Source organism: Myotis myotis, unplaced genomic scaffold (assembly GCF_014108235.1).
Source record: "Myotis myotis isolate mMyoMyo1 unplaced genomic scaffold, mMyoMyo1.p scaffold_m19_p_39, whole genome shotgun sequence".
Lineage (NCBI taxonomy): Eukaryota > Metazoa > Chordata > Mammalia > Chiroptera > Vespertilionidae > Myotis > Myotis myotis.
The window spans coordinates 1,574,065-1,596,566 of NW_023416345.1; the positions used below are offsets into that span (position 1 = coordinate 1,574,065).

At 58.6% G+C, this 22,502-nt stretch overlaps 2 protein-coding genes across 5 annotated transcripts in view; one reads left to right on the forward strand and one right to left on the reverse strand.

The window, feature by feature from the left end:
• The window catches only part of MCPH1 (microcephalin 1), a 99,601-nt gene that overhangs the window by 15,382 nt on the left and 61,717 nt on the right, over positions 1 to 22,502 (forward strand). For 2 of the 3 annotated variants that reach the window (XM_036303908.1, XM_036303906.1), the window contains exons 9-12: positions 1,438 to 1,544; positions 2,754 to 2,791; positions 3,892 to 4,054; positions 16,525 to 16,602. In XM_036303908.1, the coding sequence (XP_036159801.1) occupies positions 1,438 to 1,544; positions 2,754 to 2,791; positions 3,892 to 4,054; positions 16,525 to 16,602 (386 nt within the window). Of the gene's footprint in view, positions 1 to 1,437; positions 1,545 to 2,753; positions 2,792 to 3,891; positions 4,055 to 16,524; positions 16,603 to 16,906; positions 18,126 to 22,502 lie in introns of those variants that run through there. The other variant, XM_036303907.1, reaches the window with a different exon arrangement.
• The window catches only part of ANGPT2 (angiopoietin 2), a 41,962-nt gene continuing 37,794 nt past the window's right edge, over positions 18,335 to 22,502 (reverse strand). The window contains exons 8-9 of one of the 2 annotated variants that reach the window (XM_036303910.1): positions 19,972 to 20,102; positions 18,335 to 19,033 (exon numbers count right to left, since the gene is read on the reverse strand). In XM_036303910.1, coding sequence (XP_036159803.1) covers positions 18,873 to 19,033; positions 19,972 to 20,102 — 292 coding nt within the window. In that variant the 3' untranslated portion in view covers positions 18,335 to 18,872. The remainder of the gene's footprint in view (positions 19,034 to 19,971; positions 20,103 to 22,502) is intronic. The other variant, XM_036303909.1, reaches the window with a different exon arrangement.

The window sequence follows — 22,502 nt, forward strand, 5'->3', positions numbered from 1 at the left end:
GGCAGTGCGATGAGAGGCCAGACGCCCTTGGACATGGCCTGACCCACCTGCGCTACGCCGGGTCTCTCCCCCTGAGGCCATGGCTGGGATGCAGGAGGCCAGGAGGGAGCTGAATAATGCAAGTCGAGTGTAGAGCTCGCTGAGGAGACAGTGGGGCCAGCATGTGGTCAGCTGTGTCTCCAGAGGCCTCGGGTAAGTTGCTCCTAGGTGCTCAGGACCTGGCGTTTTTAGGGCCTGAGTTGCAAAGAACTAGTTTTAATTCAGGAAAACATTCAGCCCTCGTTTGGCACTTGGTTGGAAGAAGGGCTGACACTTTCTGTCTGACCCTCAGCGTCATTGTGCCTCGTGTCAGAGTGCCCGCGTCAGCCCCTCTCGTGTTGGGTCACTTGGTTTCGCTGGTGCTTGCGTTGTTTCTGCCTCGTATTGACTCGTCTGCTGCGTTGTCTGCTGGCTTGTGCTGCCAGGCTGGGCCGTGCTCTGCCTCGTATCTGCAGCGAGCAGTGTTTACAGGAAGGTGCGTCACCGGCCGCGTGGGCCGGCTGAGCAGCCCCTGCCCGGGCTGGGGCGGGAGTGACCCCAGGCCGCTGCCTGCTGGACCCTGGAGGCCAGGCAGGTGGTGGTGGTGTTAGGCCTCAGGACAGCAGCTGGTTCAGAGCGTGGGCGGCCATCCAGGGAGGGCAAGCAAGGACAAGGAGACACATGAGGCCACGTCACTGGATGGGTGTCTTTCTTTTCTTTGATCCTCACCCGAGGACATTTTTTCCATGGATTTTTTTTTTTTCAGGACAGTGGAGGGAGAGAGAGAAACATGGATGAGAGAGACACAGCGATTGGTTGCCCCCCCTACTGGCAGGGGCTTGAACCTGCAACCCAGATGTGTGCCCTTGACCAGACTCAACCCGCAGCCCCTGGGGCTGACGCTCTAACCACAGCCAAACCGGCCAGTGCTCGATGGGGTCTTTTGAGGGTGTGTGTCCTCACAGCGGACGCTGGTGTCGGGTGGAGATGCAGAGATGCGTAGGGAGTTTGCAGATTGGTGCCCGGGGGTGGAGGGGGCTCATCTCCAGCCACTGGCACTCACCCAGGGCTGAGACCTGTGTCCTCCTCTGGAGGGCGGGCTTGGATCGTCGTATAAAACAGAACTGCGGGAGATGCAGGCGTCTGTCCTCACGGGCAGGTGGACGCCTGGGCCGGTGGAGCAGCACGTTGTCGCCCATCCGGCAGTCATACCTGACCCCCGAGTCGGGGGATTGTGTGGCACGTTGGGCGGCGCGAAGGGAAGGTCCGGAGCGGACCTCAGCGCGGGAGAGGCTGCGCTGCTGTTTGCAGGCTCTGCCTCCGGACCCGCGCAAGTGCCCCTTGACGTTCCATTTGCTTGGGCTGCCTGGGCCTTCAGTGCGTGGCAAGTGCTGACTGACCTCCAGGCCCTGGTTGCAGGTGTCAGGCCTGGACCGGCGAGGCAGGATGTCCCGGAAGGCGCCCAGGAAGGCCGTGAGGACCTCGCCAGACCCGCGGCCACGAAGAAGAGAGCGAGAGGCCCCAAGGTTGGTGTGTGATGGTCCACTAACTGTCCCCAGGCCGGCTCGCAGGGTTGGGGGGGGGAGCTTGGGGGGGGGGGAGCTGTCCTCCTGTGTGAGGCTGGGGCCCTGTGGCTCCTGGCCCGTGTGGCTTGTAGAGATGCCAATGGCCCCTCTCGAGGCGAGAGTGTCGGCTGTGCCAGAAATTGTTCTATAACCTGAACAAACGTTGAGGGGTAGGAGGTGAGGAGCCCACCCATCCTTCAGTGAAGGGTCAGGCTCGGCCTCCAGCCGTGGGCGTGTCCAGGCCCTGGGTGCGGGTGCCCAGGCCTTTCTGCTCCCAGGAGGCAGGGACGGGCGGGCGGAGCTTAGCATTGTGTGCACATTGAAGACCTTTCACTCGCTCTGCTGCTTTCTCTCTTAGCAGCGAAGTGTTTTTATCAGGGTGCGCACACTGGTTAGACGTGATGCTGCCGCACACTCAGTGGACTGTGGTGTCGCACAGACAGCCTACGTGCGCTGGGAGACGGGAATGCGTGACTTGCTTTATTGTGACACGCCTCGCCGTGTCTGGTGCGGAGCCCACACTGCCTCCAGGGCCTGCCTTTGTTTATCTGTTAACGAAACAAAACAAAAACTAGTAGAGAGGAAAAGTAACTTCAGAAAACCAGGTAGCCAGCCAAGTCCTATGGCCCCTGGATGGGCCTCTGGGAGCCAATCAGAGCCGGGCAGCGGGGGGAGGGAGGACTGTGCATCTCTGGCCACGACGTTTGCTTCTGCCCATGAGTCTGGGCCTCATCCGTGGACGACCTTCGTAGGGGGTTTTTAGAAGGTGCATCAAACTCTCACTGCAGGAAATGGACACGTGTTAATGACTGTTTAGCTCATTCACTCATGATGGGACCACAAAGCTGGTCTGTCTGTTCCGAGGAGCAGCCGTGAGCCCGCGCACAGTGGCCGGGGCCTCTCGCCGTCCGGGGGGCGGGCATCCGGAGGGGACTGGGTTTTCTCTTCCACCTCACGTCTGGGTTATTCTGGGTTGGTGTGGGGACACTATCCCCCTTTCTATCTCATAGGCTGTTGGTTTCCAGGAAGACAAAGCTGTTTTCCTTTGATATTTGCTTAACTGTTTATTTTTAAGTGATGTCACTGTAGAAAAACACATGTCACTGTTTATTTATGTGGGAAAATGTTTTTTACATTTTTGACCCTTTTTTCTTCTCTTGAACCCTCTAGCCAGTGAGAACGTTGGTCATGACCAGCATGCCCGCTGAGTAAGTACTCGCCGTTGGATGGCTTTCTCCTCCATCTAGCGCTGTAGCCTTGGCTTCCTGTATGTCCCGGGGGCTGGGCTCTGGCAGCCGCCGGCCAGGACTGTCTCTCAGTTGTGCTATATCACAAACATCGAGTTAGAAAATCCCTCAGCACCTGAAAGACTGAGTGTGCCCCGGCCAGGCTCCGTGGTTAGAGCATCAGCCCAGGGCCTGGCAGGTCGCGGGGTGCAGGGCACGTCCTGAGGTTGCGGTTGGCTCCCGGCCCGTAGGGGCGCTGGCGGCAGGCAGCCAGTCCGTGTGTCTCTCCCCCGCCTTTCCACTCCCTCCGAAAAATCCATGGAAAATATCGTGGGGGAGGATTGAAAAAGTAGAAGACCGAGCAGGTCCGCCCTGAAGCTGGGTGCGGAGCGGGCGGAGGGCTCGCACCTGTTGCTTTGCCTGTTGCTCAGCTGGCGCGAGTGTGAGCACCCAGCCCAGGGTCGCACCTGTTCGGCCGGGAGCCCGCTCCCATTTCCCTGAAGTGCTGAGCAGGCTCTGGCGGGAGCTCCCTGCATGCTTGGTGCGCGTCCACACGTGTCCTGAGGGTGCAGAGCCGCTGGACAGCACGGCACTTCAGCGGAAATGCGGCACCATCTTCGTGACAGATGTTGGAATTCCTGTTTACAGGGACCCCTGTGTTTCTTCATGTCAGCCATAGGTTTTAAGGTTTTGAGATTCTCATCGAAACCTGGGCCCTTTCCGTGAAAATCAGGCGTGCGAGTTCCACGCATCGCAGGAGCAGGTCCCTTCCTGCCGAGCCACCACTGAGAGGCAGGCCCGCCGCGGCTGGTGGGCGCGCTCCGGCTGCACACTCCCGGCTGGTTCCTGCCCGTCTAGGGCGTGGCGAAGCCGTCGCAGCCGGGCCTGCGCTCAGCCCTTCACGCGACGCTCAGTGAGAGCGACACCCTGTGTCTCCCGGGGTCCCAGTGATGGCGTGGGAGACGGGGACGTGGCAGCACAGCTGAAAGGGGTGCAGAAGCGCAGCCGTCCTGGCCTTTCGATGGGCTGCGTCCCCGATGCTCCTGCAGGAAGCCTTGACGGTGCTGTTTTCCCTCCGACAGCAAGCAGAGCATCGTCACCCGGGTGGTGGCCAAACTGAGAGGCTTCTCGTTGGCCCGAGAAGTGTGTGAGAGCACCACCCACGTGCTGGCCGGGCAGGCGCTGCGCACCCTCAACGTGCTGCTGGGCCTGGCCCGCGGCTGCTGGATCCTCTCCTACGAGTGGGTGAGTCTGTGCTGGGCCCATGTTCCCACGGAGACCGTCCTGATAGTGGGGGTTTGAGCTGGGCCCCGAGTTCCCACTGAGACCGTCCTGGAGTGGGGGTCTATGCTGGGCCCCAAGTTCCCACTGAGACCCTCCTGGGAGTGGGGGTTTGAGCTGGGCCCCGAGTTCCCACTGAGACCGTCCTGGAGTGGGGGTCTGTGCTGGGCCCCAAGTTCCCACTGAGGCCCTCCTGGGAGTGGGGGTCTGTGCCGGGCCCCGAGTTCCCACTGAGACCCTCCTGGGAGGGGGGGTCTGTGCTGGGCCCCGAGTTCCCACTGAGGCCCTCCTGGGAGGGGGGTCTGTGCTGGGCCCCGAGTTCCCACTGAGGCCCTCCTGGGAGTGGGGGTCTGTGCTGGGCCCCGAGTTCCCACTGAGTCCCTCCTGGGAGTGGGGGTCTGTGCTGGGCCCCGAGTTTCCACTGAGGCCCTCCTGGGAGTGGGGGTCTGTGCTGGGCCCCGAGTTTCCACTGAGACCGTCCTGGGAGTGGGGGTCTGTGCTGGGCCCCGAGTTCCCACTGAGACCGTCCTGGAGTGGGGGTCTGTGCTGGGCCCCAAGTTCCCACTGAGACCCTCCTGGGAGTGGGGGTTTGAGCTGGGCCCCGAGTTCCCACTGAGACCGTCCTGGAGTGGGGGTCTGTGCTGGGCCCCAAGTTCCCACTGAGGCCCTCCTGGGAGTGGGGGTCTGTGCTGGGCCCCGAGTTCCCACTGAGACCCTCCTGGGAGGGGGGTCTGTGCTGGGCCCCGAGTTCCCACTGAGACCATCCTGGGAGTGGGGGTCTGTGCTGGGCCCCGAGTTCCCACTGAGGCCCCCCTGGGAGGGGGGGTCTGTGCTGGGCCCCCAGTTCCCACTGAGACCGTCCTGTGAGGGGGGGTCTGTGCTGGGCCCCGAGTTCCCACTGAGGCCCTCCTGGGAGTGGGGGTCTGTGCTGGGCCCCGAGTTCCCACTGAGACCCTCCTGGGAGTGGGGGTCTGTGCTGGGCCCCGAGTTCCCACTGAGACCGTCCTGGGAGTGGGGGTCTGTGCTGGGCCGCAGGTTCTGACCCTGATGGTGCTGCAGTGGGCTGGGTTGCCCGGAAATGTGGGCAGGAGAGTCGTGCCCTGCACACCGTTTTGGTTGCACACCTTCCTGCGGCCCTGCCTGCATTCTCGGGTCGGGGGCGGGGGGAGGACCCTCGGCCGCCGGAAGAAGCCCGATTAGAGCCGAAGGGAAGGGAGACGCCCTGTGCATGTTCTCACAGTTGCACGTACTTTCCCGCGTTCCCACGTCTGAGCGAGAGGTAATGTGACCTACGTCGGGGTGGTTTCAAAAGCCCCCAGAATTGGCTGATGGTTTTGCAGATGGCTTCCCTGAGGTGAGCCATGTACAGGTGTCCACTTGGACATGTTCTGTCTTACACATCTACCGGAAGCATTACTTGCCCTCATTTCTGTGAATGAAAGGCCATTTACTTTTTTTAATCATTGTTTATGTTATTCGTAAAAAATGAAATTATCTATTGCTTTTACTTGCTCCTCACCCAGTCACTCCGAAGCCTCGCGGTCGGGCAAGTGGTGTCGACCGTTCCTTGCGTGGCTCTTGCATCTGCTAACTGTCCACCCCGGCGCCTCCCGAGACGACTCCTAGTAACACTGTGCTCGCTCCCTCCAGGGCTGTCAGTGCTCTGCCCTGCGGCAGCTCTGGACCAGCTCTCAGGCCTGGGAAGCAGAAGACATCAGAGCTTAAGGTCCCGAGTGGGAGGGAAATGGCCTGGGACGCTCTGTCCGCATCGGTGGCGGTTGGGGGTCACTGTGCCTGATCGTATGTCAGGACTGACCCACACAGACGGGCATGAGATGGCACCTGTAAGTCGGCTTCCGTGAGTGATGCCCTGTTCTCTCTCCTGGTCACGACGTGGCCTCCTCAGACAGCGGCTCCTCCCCTCACGTCCCAGAGGAAGAAGGTCCTGTATCTATGGAGATGCCTCTGTGCCAGCCTGCCCCCCTGGCACCTGGTGTGTCCCCTCTGCCCCCCTGGCACCTGGCGTGTCCCCTCTGCCTCCCTGGGCGCCTCTGCGCCCCCCAGGGTGTAGCCTGGGCCTCCCACGAACCCTCTGCAGAAGCGGAGCAGGAGCCAGGTGCAAGGTTCTCCTGCCTGTGGGATTTTCCTGCCTGTGAGGTTCTCCTGTCTGTGGGGTTCTCCTCTCTGTGGGGTTTGCCGCTGAGTGTGAGGAAGGTGGGGGGGCGGGGGAAGGGGAGTCAGTGCATGGCTAATACAGTGGGGCCTTGACTTACGAGTTTCATTCGTTCCGTGACGGAGCTCGTAACTCAAATTACTCTTACATCAAATCATAAAGTGAACGAGTGAGACACGTGATGCTGGGCTGATGTGGTGGCGTTCACTGTGGCATTCACTGCGCCAGCTAGCGGCGGGGTATCTGAAGCTGGCTCATAACCCGAATTTTAACTTGCAACTCAAAGCAAGAAATCGGCCGAGAGACGGCTCATATCTCGAAAAACTCGTTGGTCGGGACACTCCTAAGTCACGGCCCCGCTGTACAGGGCCGGTCCCTGCCGGGTCCCCAGGGTCTGCTGGAAGAAGCAGCCACTCAGGCCCGAGGGAGTGACGGCACCACGGCACCACAGCGTTGGAGGGAGCATAGCTGCCGCCCCGCCCGTGGGGAGCTCACCGCGGCCTGGTGACAGCGGCCTGGTGACGCGCCGAGCGGCCCAGGAGGCAGTTTGTCAGGGCCAAGGTGGCAGCATCCGCCGTGCCCCTCGGGGAGCCCGTCTGTGCGAGAGGACGGCTCTCTGTGGTCCCCCCTTCCCCAGTGCCCCAGTGCAGCGTGGGGGATTCTTCAGCACTCCTGGTGAGCAGCTCGCCTCCAAGGCACACCGGCCGGGAGTGTTTACTTCGGGGCCGTGTGGTGGCCTCTGGAAATTTCTCGTCGCATCCTCGCCGTAATTCCAAACGGACGGTTGTCTGTGGCCCACGCCGTCTCTCAAATACTGTGGTGATTTTTCTAACAAAACCCATGTGTTTCGTGTTTTTCTTTGGGAAGCGCGCTGGCGGCCCAGAACGCTGGGTCTCCCGCTCCTGGGTCTCCGCTTCCCGCTGGTGCCGGAGGTAGAGAGGACGGCGGCGTGGCGTGTCCGTGGGCAGCAGGCGGGCGCGGCACAGCGGGAAAGGAGGAACTGGCCTGACCACAGGCCCCGTTAGGTTGAGACACCGCATTCCGTCGTGTTGTGCTCAGCCGTGGGCTCCGTGGATCCTTCTTCGCTCCTCGGCTCCTCGCCGTCACGGGCTGGTGTCTCCCGCGCTCTCGGTGTGGCCTCCGGGGAGGGTGACCCGCCTCCCTCCTGTCCCCAGGGGTGGAGTCCGTGCCTGGGAGAGGGAGCCGGCGAGCCTGTCAGCTGTGTCGGGGAGGAGGGGGGTCTGAGCTCGGTGTCGGTGCAGGCCTTTCATTGGCCAGACGGGGGCCACTCGGACATCGCCGCCTTCCCCCGTCCTGGGGTGTCGTGCGGCCATCTGACCTGGGGCTGTGTGCTCATGAGAGGTACCGGGGAGGCCCGCGCTCTGGGAGCTGGAGCAGAGCCTGGGGGCGCGGGAGGAGGTGTGGGGGTCCCTCCCTGGCTGCTACCAGGGGGACCCGAAGCCAGCACTCACCTGTGAGAGTAAACGAGAGAGAGGCTGAACGTACTTTACAATCTCAGAACGAGAGACCTGGAGGCTGGAACGGCTGGAATCTCTGAGGGAAGGTGGGGGTTGGGGTGGGGGGGGAGATCAACCGAAGGACTTTATGGGTGGAGGCCAGTGATGGCGAACCCTTTGAGCTCGGCGTGTCCGCATTTTGAAAAACCCTAACTTCACTCTGGTGCCGTGTCACACATAGAAATTTTTTGATATTTGCAACCATAGTAAAACAAAGACTTCTATTTTTGATATTTATTTTATATATTTAAATGCCATTTAACAAAGAAAAATCAACCAAAAAAATGAGTTTGCATGTCACCTCTGACACGCGTGTCATAGGTTCGCCATCACTGGTGTAGGCATAACCCATGGACACAGACACCGTGTGGTGGGGGTGGGGTGGGCTAGAGGGGTCATTGGGGGACAGAGGGGACATCGGTAATACTTCCAACAATAAAGCTTTCAAAAAGAATTTTAGAATTGCTTCTGGCCTCTGAGCTGAGAATGTCCCATGCAGGCATCGTGCATCACCATAAACTGCAAGCGTGTCCTTTACGTGAGTTCCTGTGAGAGCTCAGGACAGTCGGGTGACCTGGGCTCCTGTGAGAAAAGGACTTTGCAGCCCAAGTTCATGGGAAGAAGGGCAGGAGCCCGAGTTGCTCCCAGCGCCTGACACTGGACGATTGTTGCTGCTGAGAGCTCTGCTTTGTTTCCATAAAGATGCCCCTGCTGTTTGTCTCACTTGCGTTGGAATGTGTTACATTTATTTTTGTTTTCATTTTGATAAGGGACATAGGAGCCCGTGTTATTTATAAAGACGCTTGGCCTTCGCGCGTAACTGCTGGAGGGAGGCGGGGTCGCCCTGCTCTGTGCTGGTGAGATGTAAGGCGTGGCCGCCAGGCGTGCGGAGCTCCCAGCCCCAGAATAGCCGTTCAGCATCCTGTGGTCTCCATCGCTGTCGCCATGGGCCGTGCTGCGTGCGGCTTCCTCGCTCCTCCATCGGAGGCTTAGTGTCTGTCCGCTCACATCTCTTAAAAAGGGAAAGGGCCGAAACCGGTGTGGCTCAGTGGATAGAGCGTCGGCCTGCGGACTGAAGGGTCCCGGGTTCGATTCCGGTCAAGGGCATGTACCTGGGTTGCGGGCACATCCCCAGTAGGAGATGTGCAGGTGGGAGCTGATCGATGTTTCTTTCTCATCGATGTTTCTAACTCTCTATCTCTCTCCCTTCCTCTCTGTAAAAAAATCAATAAAAAAAATTTTTTTTTTTTTTTTAAAGGGAAAGGGTTCCCAGCTACTTATTTTTAGGACGTTTTTGCTTATCTTCTCTGTCGTGGTCACGTAGGTCGTGTGGAGGCCCTGGTTTAGTGCCACTTTGGGGCCAGCTGCGTGGTGCTTTCTGAGCCTTAAAGACACAGGAGACCAGGTCCGGGTTCTGTAGGGCTGGTCCCCAGCTTCTTGCTTGCCACCAGCTCACAGGGGATGCGGGCAGCTAGTCCAGGACCACGCTGCCCAGGGCGGTGCTGGGGGCAGCGAGCGGGTGGGGGACGGGCCGCTCCCGACCACGTGCGTGGTCCTCACCTAGAAAGTTCTTGGCTCGGAGCTGCCCTGTCAGGAGACCCGCGCACACCCAGCGGGCACAGCCGTCCTGGGGACCCGGGACGTGCATTCGTCCCAGCTGGGATGTTGCTGGGGGTTCAGTCACTGGCTCACAGTGCTTGGAAATGGGGGGGTCTTGAACTTGAATTCGGCGTTTCCCCAGTTCCGAACCCCTGTTCCCCAGGCACCCCCCTTCCCAAGGTAGCCTGGGTCACCCCCCCCCCCCCCCCAAACGCCGGTGTCTTTGTTCCGTGACTGCACGCAGCATGTGTGGGTCTGAATGGTGAACGGGTGGGAGGTGCTGTTAGTGCCGACCTTGCCCATGGCAGGGAGGCCGTTGGACCCACCGAGCTGCTTCCGTATCCAAGTCAGCTGCTCAGGCAGCTCTGAGTATTGCACCGTGCAGGCAGGGGAGCAGGGCGGGCACGTGCTGTGTGTCCTTCCGTGTGACGTGTCCACTGGGTGAGTCCGGGGGTGCCCAGTGGGCACCGGGCATGCTCCCAGTGCGTGAGAGGCCCTGAAGCTGGGCGAGGCAGTGGCTGCACAGCATGCGCGTCCGCTGAAGGCCACTGCCCTTTAGATAGTTCGTGGGTAGCGTGTGAGCTGCACTCCGTTACAGAGTCTCTGGGAGGCAGCCTTCCGTCTGCTGCATAGGTCTGTATTTTTAGAGAAACCTGATGAGTTACAGAAAGTCTTCCTTGGTTCTCAGAGATGGTTGGGAAGAGGAGGAATGGCTTACTTTGGAACCCGTGTTACTGCCTTGAAACCTCGCCAGTCCAAGTGGGTCTTCTCGGAAGTCTAGTTCTCCCTCATTCCTGGCTCCACAGTGTCCAGGACATAAGCACTCGGCTATTTAGTCTTGAAAATTACACGATTGACAGCCGGTCTTCCTCCCGAAGTTTAACCTCCGTGTAACTTCTGTGCACGACTGTTCCCTGCCCACAGGGACGCTTTCATTCTCAGTGACGCGTGGTGTTTCCATGGGACAGACTTGTCTTTTGTCACAAAGCTGTGGAGAGGGGGAGATCGGTTTAACCCGGGTGTGAGGGTTCTGAGTTCTTGGCTCACTACACTGTCTAGCTGTGGGAGAGACACACACTCTCCCTCTAGAAAAGAATAAGGGCCATGTACACAGTAGCAGATTCTCTTGTTTGAGAACACTGTGACCTTCACAGCTGAGACAAAGCCTCTGAAGTCTGATGAGAAAAATCCTGTAATCTTGGTGTTAGCTTAAAATAGAAAAAAATGGCAATTACTGTTTGAGTTCTTCTTCTGTAGGAAAGGCAGGCTTGGCAAATGCAAGTGTTTGTCCCTGCACCTGCCCAGCTGGAGGAGGAAGGTGGTGGAGTGAGGGGAAAGCAGACAGACGCTTGAGCTGTTGGAATTAACGGGATCCCCGTGGGTTAAATCCGCGGCACAGGTTCTCAGTGTCAGCTGGTGTTTTGTATAAGTTCTTCTTGGCGTATCCCCTCCAGCGGCCCCCTTTTTTCTTTTTTTAATATATTTTTATTGATTTCAGAGAGGAAGGGAGAAGGAGAGAGATAGAAGCACCAATGATGAGAGAGAATCATTGATGGGCTGCCCCTTGCATGCCCCTCACTGGGGATCAAGCCCACAACCCAAGCGTGTGACCTGACCCGTAATCGAACCCTGACCTCCTGGTTCACAGGTCGATGCTCAACCACTGAGCTATGCTGGCCGGACTGGACTCCCTTTTCTGTGCCTGCTGTGTTCTCCCATGTGCTCCTGGTGCCATATTGCTGTGGGAGTTAACAATTACATACGGCAGGTGGTGTGCTCTGAACACATATCCACAACAGCGATGGATGCAGCTGACCACTTAGGAATTTGGAGTAAACCTAACAATGCGATTATAATAGCTCACACTGAGTCCTCGTGAATATTTTCAACATGATCAGTAAATCAGCTTCATAGTGCAGCTGTAATTTTTCTACCAGGAGTCGGTCTTTATTACACGGAGTGTTTCATTTTTTCAAGTACAACCTAAAATCTCCCTGTCGGTCGCTTTTTCTTTAATCCCAGCTTTCTCTCATCACTCAGACTGAAATCTGTGTTGTTTTCCCTGCTTTAAATTTTTTTCTTTTTTGAGAAGGCAAAAATTAAGTGTACCTTGTTTTTGTGACTACATTAATCTTTTTTAAACACTTAAGATGAGTTCTTAGGAAATTAAGAAAATATTAAGAAATTAAGGTGAATGTTAGGAAAGGTAATTTGGTGGTTTTTGTCCTGGAAAGGGACACTTACGGAGGTTGAGCCGTAGTACTTTAGACCCCTCGGAATTTTCTGATTCTCTGGGGAACAGGAAGTTCAGGCGGTGGGCGAGAGCACCATGACCAGTCGCCAGCACCAGGACTGGGGAACAGTCTATGCTTTTTTACTTAAAAACAAGATCAAACTAAGGGGGAAAGCCTCCACGTTCCGTAGAAACACGAACTGATACACAGGACACGGGTGTATGCTCTTCCGTCTTATAATCCACACGAGGCTGCCTCACAGGGTGGGTCACGCGGCTCGGCTGCTCTCGCTGGGGAGCCCTAGCTGAGGCAACAAGGCGAGAAAAATAAAGGCGCCGGCGGGGCGGGCGGGGGGGGGGGGCAGCGGGAGCATCGACTGCCCACACGCAGGAGATGCACAGAGAAGCTCCCACAGTTCGTAGCCCACGCCCAGCGGGGTTACAGGCAAGGTCATATGCACAATTCAGTTGTATCTCTGTCTACGAGAAATGAACAACTGGAATTCTAATACTTTTTAGCCCAATTTACATTACACCCCAGAAATGAAAGTACTTAAGTTTACATCTGACAACACTGGCAGGATCTGTTCGTTGAAAACTACAAAACTTGTGAAAGAAATCAAACCAGACCAAGATAAACGGGCAGAGGCTGTGCCTTGGAGGGTGTGGCACTCTACGCGTCTGGTCTGTGGGTTCACCCCAGTTCTGGGGACAAGCCCAGCATGAGGTGTGTGCAGATCTCGACAAGTGGGTCTGGTCAGCAAAGCACTTTTGAAACGAGCCAGTTGGAGGGACCTACAGGGGAAGACTCCAGGGACGGAATGAGGACGCTCTGAACCGTGCGGGCGACTCTTGCACGGCTGACGTCTTCCGAAGTGCAGTGCTGAGAAAGTCGAGTGTAATCTATGAGGCTTATCATGAAACTGCCACTGCCTGCCCGTTGTTTCCGAGCCCGACTCCCCCCTTTAAACAGCCTTCCGATGGTTTACCCGCGTGTTTCTAATGGAAACGCCCTCCTGCTGTATTGGGGTATTATCTGTAGGCGTCTGAGGAAGACTGAACCAGGACCCCGTCTGCCCCTGTGGTGAGAGTTTCTGTGTGAAGTTCTATAGAGGAGTATGAACACACGCAGTCACGCACACGCACACGCACACGCACACGTGTGGGTCTTCTGCGAGTGCTGTTTGAGCTGAACCGTGTATGTGCTGACTCCATTCCTTTTGGGTAGTTTCGTTTGTTTCTCCTGAGGTGACCATTGACTGTCTCGATGGCTTCCTTCTCTGTGTGCCTGTCGAGTCGCTGCTGGGATGGGGATGTCAGAAAGTCTGGGTTCTCCCACCCTGCCCGCCTCCAGGGAGCCTTCCAGTCCCGCAGGCTTTGCTGGGCACCACGACCCGGGAGCCCTGCCGCTCCCCCCGAGACGGGTCCTCACGAGGCTGTGGCGCCGCTGGTACCGGGCCTGTCGGCAGCGAGGTCCCGGGAAGCCCGTGTTTGGTTTGGCCCGTGTCTTTATTGTAGAGACGTAGCTCGTGGCATGAATCGCGGGTGATGTCCGGCACTGACGCGTGCTGTGAGCTGCGTGCCGGGCGGCGTGTGGACGGTGGGATGTATGTGGGTGGGGTTGGATGGAGGGAGGCCACGCGTCGTGTCTGTGTGTCTGCCTTTTCCGCGGCAGTCACTGCCCCAGGAAGGCACGCCCGTGTCCTGCTCAGGGCCTCGCCGGTGTCCAGCGTGAGGGCTGACCGTCCAGTTCTGCTCCGTCTGGCTTCACGTCTGCCTCGTCCCGGGGGGAGTGGGCGGGGAGGAGAGGCCCCTTTTCCCTGTTCAACACCCTTTTCAGGCTTCTCTCCTGCCGCCTGTCCCTGTCTCGGGGAGTCGGGAGCGGTCACTGGACACTCCCTGTCGACTTCCTTCTCTGGACGCTTGCATCCCAGCTGTGCTCCGCCCTTCTGAGCCCTGACCATGGAGCCAGCTTCTCGGCCAGCTCTCTGCTGCAGACCCTTCCCTGCCTTTGACCCCATCGTTTCAGCTGCCTGTGGGCATGTGCTGAAGGTGCCGTGTGACCGGAGGCGACTTTGTCCTCGTGTGGGATGCCCTCCCTGCCGTGCACTTGACAGCAGGTTTCCGGCTGGTTTGCAATCACTGCCCCCCCCCCCCCCCCAGTGGAATGATGTACACAAAGCGAGGAGAGCATGGGTGCGGCGGGTCTGCTGCACGGAGCCAGGGCTCCCACGTTATGGAACCTGGTATCATCAGTTGCTATCGAGGGAACAATAAGGCAAGAAAATGGTTTCTCGTTGAATTCACAAGGTTCATGCTTTACAAGTGTGAGAAATATGTTCATGTGTGGTGAATCTGAAATACCCTCCTGTCAGGGCTGTGACACATGGGGTGCACCCTCTGTACCCCTTCAGTTCCATCCCTGCTTTGCTTGGCTTCTTAGTGACTTCCTGTCACATATCTGATGGGAAGTACGTTGGGTTAACTTTTTATTTTTAAGGTCACTTATGGTCCTGACTGTGGTCTGGCAGAAGATACTGTCTCTGTTTTGAATACGGAGGTAAAGATCAGTTTGGCTGGTGAAGGTACTAAGGAAAAGTGTGTACTTCTTTCTGTAGTATATTTCTCATTTGATTTCCTTACAGTGGAACCTATTTCCTGTTATCTCTGTAAATATTCATTCTTTGAGTACACAGAGAAATGAAACAGTTCACTTACCAAAGCTGTGCTGTCGATGCCCTAGGCTTTATTTCCATAACATTTAGAGGGCCCAGCTCAGAGAACAAGTTTCCCCAGAGGCTTTTGAACCCGGTGGCATTTTTGTGTGGCTTCTACTTGAACTCAGTGCCACTCTGGCTCTGGCTCTGGCGCTCCTGGCCTCCTGCTGGCCACGCTGCCTCCTGTCCACGCTGAGCCTGGGTCCTGGGCTGAGCATGTGACTGTGAGGAACCACGCAGCGAGCGTGTTCTGTCAGTGGCCGTGGCCGATAAAGTCAGGAACACAGTTGTTCTGAGTGTTTAACCACCCAGAGAGAGCGGGGAAGCATGGCTCAGGGTCGAGTTTCCATACTTATCCAACCTCCTTTCACTGAACTTCCCAAGTCTTTTTTTTTTTTTAATGCTGGTCAGGCAGTGAAAACCAGGGACAACCAACAAGCGGCCTAATTGGCAAAGTGCTGGCGGCCTCACAGGACCACCTGGAGGCGGAGTGGGTCCCGAGCACACAGCCTGCGCCCCCGCTCCCACGGAGGCCGGCACCCTGGGCCTGCTGCCCCCAGGCCGTGGAGGGCCCAGCCCGGGAGCGCGCTGCTGGCTGTTCTCCTGATCCTCTTGCTCCGAGCCGAGGCCCCCAGCACACGGGGAAAGAAACAGCATCTCTCATGCCTCCCCAATGGCCCCCCCATCTTCCTACCCTTCTTCTAGAGCACCCCCACTCCAGCCGGAAAAGGGGCCGTCTTGGCTGGAGTCCTCTCTCCGCTGGCGTCCCCTCCCCCTTGTCTGCTGAGCTCCGTGTAAACGTCAGCTCGTGGCCGACCCTTTCTGGGTTCTCCTAGACCAGGGTGGGGAGCCTCGCGTCCATGGGTCTCAGGCCCAGGAAATCGTTTGGTCTGGCCCTGCCGAGTTCATTAAATGTTGGACCAAGTCAGTTGCTAATGTTGTGTGGCCCAAGGATGATGCTGTAAATCTCCCAACGGCCCTTGGCGAGAAAGGTTCCCCACCCCTGCTAGGCAGCCATTTGGCTTCCCTTCTGGGTTCCCACGGCCTGTGCTGGAGCACCCCCTGTGGTCCGCCCCCCCCCCCCCCCCGCCTCCCACGGAGCCTGGCCTCCTCGGGGTCTGGGTGTATTTCCAGGACCTGGCGTGGGATCCTGTTCATGGTCACAGATGAGCGATATATGAGCCAGGAAAGAGCTGTGGGTGACTCCACGTGTCTGTCGGGCCCAGGCCAGTGCTGGGGGTAGCATTCGGACCCCGTGCCCTGTGCCCGACCTCCCTGCCACACGCACTTGCGCTTAGAAACAGCGTGGCTGTCCAGTGTGGGTCGTGCTGGCTGTGCTGGCAGGAGGGGATGCTTCAGGCCGGCTCCCGTAGATGGTGCTGAGCTGTAGGAACTCCCAAAGGGAGGCTTCCGCCCCATCGCCAGCAGTTCAGCCACAAGGACGTAGCTCTGTGCAGCCACTGCGGGAAGAAGGGATATCAGACGTGGCGTGACTGACACGTGCGTTATGTGGTGACTCCGGTTGTGAATCCTGCCGGAGCGTAGAGACAGGCTGGAGGGGTTCGGTCACAGAGCAGACGGCGCCCGAGCCTCGGGCGTTGCTGAATCAAAATGAAAACGTCGTTTTGATTGTTTGAATGAGTGGATTCAGATGCTGCAGCTGCTGGAAGCGTGTTCATGAGCTACGTCCTCTTCACAGTCGGGGAGTCTCACGTGTGCTCCGGGGAACTTCTGAAAGTCAGACGATGTTAGGAACAGTCACACACCACGGGGCTGCTGCATACGTTTAGGCCTGTGGCCTGTCTTCCCCTAATTTGTGTGCCTTTCTTTTTAATAAGACTGGAAACACTTCCTGAGCATCGTCCGCCTGCCCCCTTAAGTTGGAAACGTGTCGCCTTAAAGAAACGTCCTGGTCCGGGTCCAGGAGCAGGGTGGTCTCTGGCCGTCCTTGGCCTCCATGGGACAATAGCCCTGGCGTCCAGTCAGCACGCGACGTCACCTGGCCAGGCCCTTACCCGTGTGCCGTGTGTGCAGCTGGAGGTGCTGGGGCCCTTTGGGGTGCAGCACACGCCTGCTCCGATCTGGGGGTGCACTCGCCGCTGGGTTTTCCTTTTGCTCGATCTTCGAGATGGCTTGTTATTCACGCAGAATATTTAACATAAATATTTGAAATGCTGCTTTCTGTGCCGTTGCAGGTCCTGTGGTCTTTGGAGCTGGGTCACTGGATCTCTGAGGAGCCCTTCGAGCTCTCCGACTCCTTTCCTGCCGCTCCGGTGAGTCACGCGTTACTTTGTGGTGGAGCCACAACTACAATTTCCTGAGAAACTGTTATTAGCGAAGCTGAGGGCTCAGATGTTTATTAAATCAGAACACTTATGCCCATAACTAAAAAAACTTAAAACATCCACAGAACTGAATACTTTTTAATCTGTTTATCTGTGAGAACAAATGTGAAAATCTTTGCAAAAAGTTTTGAGAAATGCATTCTCAAAAAGTCTTAATTATGGAGCCCTCGGGACTGAGAAACAAAAGTGAGAAGGCGGGGTCTTGAAAAGGAACTCTGTATCTCGCTCGCAGCTTTGAAAGGTGATGCTGTCGCTGCCCGTAGAGACAGAACTGATCGGTGTGAAAACGTGGCCTCCTGCAGTGTGCCGCGGCTTTGTTTTCCCGTTTCCCTAAACTCCCGATGGATGGGTAGGCTCCGGGGCCTGGTTTCCGAAGGCTGAGGCCTGATCCCGCAGGTGGTCTCGGGCGGCTGGGGAGCAGGACCGCGCAGCTGTCGACTGGTGTGTGACGGTTTGTTCACGCAGAAGGTTATGACCTGGAAGACGGACGGCGATGGTCTCGGCACCAGCCTTGGTGCGTTTTGGCCGCTCGAGTGTTTGGGGTGATGATCACGTGACAAGACATTGCCCTCTGCCCTGAATCGCTGTGGCTCTCAGCTTGTTGGGTTGTTTTGTTTTCATTTGTAAGATGACTGCTTTGATTTCCTGTCAACTTCATAAATGTTTTCTTAAGGAGAGAAAAATGTCCTCTCGGCGCGGCCCTTTGACATCCATGTAAGGAAGTGAAGCGTAGAGTCACGCACCAGGTCCCCTCCGCACGAGAGTACGGGCAGCCCCGCGTGCGCCGGGCGGGTCGCCGTTAAATGCGCCTGACCCACCTGCCTGCGTGGGCGAGCCGTGTGCGTGGTGGCGTTGCCGGCCTCTCCCGTGTCGGCCTCCCCTCGCTCTGCCGCGGGCTCACTGAGACCTGGAACGTGCTGCCCCTTCCGGCCGTGTGTCTCATCGATGCTCTCACCTCCACACAGGCGGGCGCCTCTGATGGGCTATAAAGCCTCACGCTGGTCAGAGGGACGGAGCGAGGAGCGCGCCCGACCGGCCGGTCTGTGATGAGCTGCGGGGGCAGGCGGCCTGTGGGGCCACAGCAGTTAGAGAAGAGCACGGACTAAGGGACACGGCGGTGGGGGACGGAAGAGGGTGAAGACCCGTGAACAGTGGCTGGTTGTCCAGCTGGCTGAGCTGCCTGGCAACTGGGTGGAAACCAGATGCCCGAGGGCCTCGCAGCTCAGAGCGGCCGTGCTCACCGTGGGGCAGCTGCCGCGTCAGACCTGGTCGGGGCCTGGGTGCGGCCTGGGCGAGCGACTGCGAGGTGAGCACCAGATTTCGGTTTTGTGCGTCAAAACCCCTTTTTCAAAGTTTCCTGGTAGACATTTGTAAATACCGTACTAATACAGATTTCTTTTTTCCTGAAATAACTTAAGGAGGGCGTTTAGCTCGAGCGGTACAGCTTCGTGCACGCCCCACGTCTGGGCTTCCCCTCCTCGGCCTGCCCGCCCCGCAGGGAAGAGCCCCCGGGGGGCTGGTGGGTGAGGGCGGGTCTGTCCTGAGAGGGAGAGTCCTGGTCAGGACGCACGGCCGTTGATTTGGAATTAAATGGGATTGTAAATATTATCATGAAAGTTCAATGTCGTCATCTCATAAGTTATATTTAATTACTAAAATAACTTCATAGTTAACAGGCAGCAAAAAAAGTAGTACAATCTTTACATAAAATAAAAGAATACATCCTGGGAATTTCTCCGTATAAACTTGACATGTGTTTTTGAGCATTAGCTTAGAACTAAGCTGGCGACGCCTATGCAAATACGCTATTTTCAGATGAAAATGTAAAGCACCCAAGAGGAGGGCAAAGACACTGTGACCCTCCCAGGGAGCCCCTGAGTCTGTGCACGGGGTGGGGCGTGGGTGCAGCCAGACGACCCCGGAGCCCAGAGCTGTTTCCAGTTATTCACTGATGTGCTTGACACGGTGTGACACGGAGCCCGCGAGCCACCTTCTCATTTGCAGCTTAAGCTCATCTGCGCAGACGCCTGCAGGTCACGAGGTGAAGGTCGGGCTGTGCTGGGGTTGCCAAGCAGGGCAGGTGTCCGTGGGGAGTTTCGAGGGCTCTGACTCAGGCCCCGGGCATGTCCCTCTGGGGTGGAGGGACGACGCAGCTGTGTCCCCTGGGTTCAGGTGGAGGGGTACCGCAGGCGCAGGCCTCAGAAATCCGCAGGCCGGATCATCATGGCCGTGGCCTTGAGCGAGTAGCCCGAGCCCTTCCAGTAGTACCACTTGATGCCGTTGAACCTGTTGGTGCTCTGCCTCTGCGGGTAGTACATTCCGTTCAGGTTGGAGGGGCCACACGCGTCGAACCACCAGCCTGTGAAGTGCAGCAGAGGGTGAGGATGGGCCACCCTCCCGGGAGCAGCACCCGCCGGTCCACGCGGCACACTCACTGCATTTTACGTGAGGGTGTCCTGAGTGCCCTGGGTGGGGCCGCAGAAGGGAGGGTGCCCCCTGCACTGTGAGCGGGGCTCGGACAGGCTTCTCCCCTTTGCTCTGGCTCTGGGAGGGGAGGCCACGGCCACGCACGGGAGTCAGAACATCTGGACGGGGACACCAAGGCCTCGGGGTGGCTCTCGGCAGCCACACCCTTTCCAGTTCCCCAGCTCAGTGAACTGGACTGATCCAGGCTCCCCCCGCCCCCTGAGAAATTCTTTTTGTTTAAAATATAACCCCAAGTTTTAAGTGTCCAGTGGAGCTAGATAGAAAAATTTAAGGCCGTAGCAGTGCTAGCTGGGTGAAGCTGGGTGAGTGTGTGGCACAGCGGGGGCTGGGTCCCCATCCGCACCCAGTGGCACCCAGTGCCTGGCACCTGCTCTCACCCTGACCCAGCCCACAGGTGCCCAGGTTTGCAGAGAGGGCGTGGTTCTGAGTAAATCCTGAAACATCGTGTTGGAAGGACAGAGAGAGTGATGCCATTTATATGAAACTAAGACACGGAAGGCGGGAGCGTGGCTGTTGGTGTGAATGAACCTCACGCAGTGTTTGCTCGGGCGGGGTTGGGGCAGGGGCTGTACTTGTAGCTGGATGTTTTGTTTCTTTGGAAAATACTCTGGTGCAGTGTTTACATTGTTATGTTCTGCGATGTGGCCCCGGGACTGAGTCACCTGTCCGTGAGTTCTATCCTGCGGGAGCAGCTCCAGGTGGACAAGCGGAAAGCGAGCGTCTCCCGCGGGCAGGCCTGTCTATGGATGTGGATGTTGTCATCTCCCGGCCGGTGCAGGGCCCTCGCCCACACAAGCAGGAAGGGCCTACCTCCCGTGAGCATCTGCGCACACTTGCAGATGCACCGGTCCTTGTCCGCGTCCTTGGTGCTGAAGTCGCTCCCCGGCTGGCTGATGCTGCTGATCTTGCCGGCCGACCCCGTGAGGCCCTTCAGGTGGATCCTGGGGGCACGGAGGGGAGAAGAGGGGGGATGAGCGGGGGTTTGTGTCGCCGAGGAACACTTCCCACAAAGAAGCCGTTCTGCCCAAGGGCGCCGGGCCCGCTGTGCCCCAGCAGCCTGGACCGAGCATTCCCACCGGAATAAACAGGAACCCGCTTATCGTCAGGTCCCTAGGCAGAGCGTGTTTGGGGAAACCTGCCGCGGATATCACTGGCACAGGCCTCAGCGGGACTTGGGCCCTTCCACTCATTTTCCTGCCGCTCTGAGATAAACAGGAAGGGGGCTGCGCGTGGGGGGGGAGGAGGGGGGCTCTGTCCAGGTCTGCAGGCTTCACCCAGACAGGACCGCGTCGTGGTGACGGGACGACCTCAGCACCGTTGTCGGTGGGAGTGGGCGGGAGGCCAGCAGGAGCGAGCAAGGGGCACTGGGTCTAGAGCAGAGCCACAGCACCGAGAGGCAGTCGAGTCCTCGTGCTGCTGTGCCCGGTGTCTGTGCAGTCGGTCAGGCACCCGCTGGGCACTGGGGAAGGAACAGAGGTGCTGACCCGCGAGACAGTGGGCACGGCCCCTCCTGTCAAAGGCAGCAGCGTCTGGCTGGCCTGTGCCTATGCTGGGAGGGAATGGGACGCGGAGGCGGTGGGCAAACCCCCTTCAGGGGAGCCGTGGGCGGAGGCTGGCCGGGGGCCGAGAGCAGGGTCCACGTGCTGGGTGGGGTGTGGAGCCTGGGCACCGGGTCTGCCCGTCCTGGGGTCCACGGCACAGACCCTGCGAAGCCGGAGGGAGGACCGCACTCCAGCTCCAGGTGACGGCGTCCCTGACGCCCGCTCACGCCCACGCGTTTGCCAGCCACGACCTGGGAGATTGTTTCCAAGAACCACATTGGGACGAGGGTGGAGAAGGGATGGGTCAGGGACCGAGTGACCAGGCTCCGCCAGGCCCTCCCGCGAGCGTCCACACCGCACAGCCCGAGAGCCCGCGCTCCCGTCTCCACACACGGGTGGTTGTGGTTCCGGGTGGGACTCGTCGTGGAGCAGGGCGGGCCCGCACGCCTCAGGGTCCCAGGCACACACTCCTCCGGGGGGGGGCTGTTCACTGAGGCGGCGGCCATGGAGGCCGGGCGGGAGCCTGTCCCATGGAGTCCAGGAAGCGCTGGTCCCGGCACCTTTGTGTGAGTGACTTAGATTTCAGAGTTTTTAGATGTGGCAGCTCTGGACACACGATCATAGGCATTGACTGAATTTCCGAATTTCAGTGTTAACCTGTTTCCAAGGTGCCCTGCACGGCCCCCATATGGTCCCCGCACGGCCCCCGCACGCCTGCCACACGGCCCCTACATGGTCCCCACATGGTCCTCGCACGGCCCCCGCACGCCTGCCACACGGCCCCTACATGGTCCCCACATGGTCCTCGCACGGCCCCCGCACGCCTGCCACACGGCCCCTACATGGTCCCCACATGGTCCTCGCACGGCCCCCGCACGCCTGCCACACGGCCCCTACATGGTCCCCACATGGTCCTCGCACGGCCCCCGCACGCCTGCCACACGGCCCCTACATGGTCCCCACATGGTCCTCGCACGGCCCCCGCACGCCTGCCGCATGGCCCCTACATGGTCCCCACATGGTCCTCGCACGGCCCCCGCACGCCTGCCGCATGGCCCCTACATGGTCCCTGCACGGCCTCCACATGGCCCCCGGCACGGCTGCCGCACGGCCCCTACACGGTCCCCGCATGGCCCGGCACGCCTGCCACACGGCTGCCCCATGGTCCCCGCACGGCCCCCGGCACGCCTGCCACAAAGGCTCGTGCAGGCCCTGCTCGTTGCTGGTTTCAGGCCCTGGGTTTCTCGCAGGCCCTCTCCTCAGCCTCCCACAGCCTGAGGCTGCCGCCGCCTCCTCACCCTCCTGCCTCCCCAAAGGGGAGCAAACCGGGAGGGCTGTGCTTTTGACTGTCTCTGAGACTCGTCTCTGTGAGACTCGCAGGTGGGGCCACGGCAGGAAGTCGCTTTCTTCTGGCCTTGGGATTGGAGGACTCAGCTGCTCTGCTGTCCGTCCCTTTCGCGGAGCAGAGGAGTGAAGGCGGAGGGACACGCAGGTCACATGACATCTCCGTGTCCACGGAACTGCCTCAGGGCCTGACCAGTGGCCAGTGATAAAGTTTAATGTGCAAATAGTTTCAGTTTTAGTAAAAGAATTGTCTTTTACTGGTGCGGTTTTCAGTTTTCTGCCATTTGGGGACCATACATTGCAGCTTCCGTGGACGGGTGCCTTTCTGAGCCATCGGCAGTTGTTCTGATAAAACGAGGCATGTTTCACCGGGACGGTAATGTTTTCAGGGTGACCTCTGTCTCATACTGCCAGCGCGTTAAACTGTGCTTTAAACAAACGCGCGCTTTATAAAAC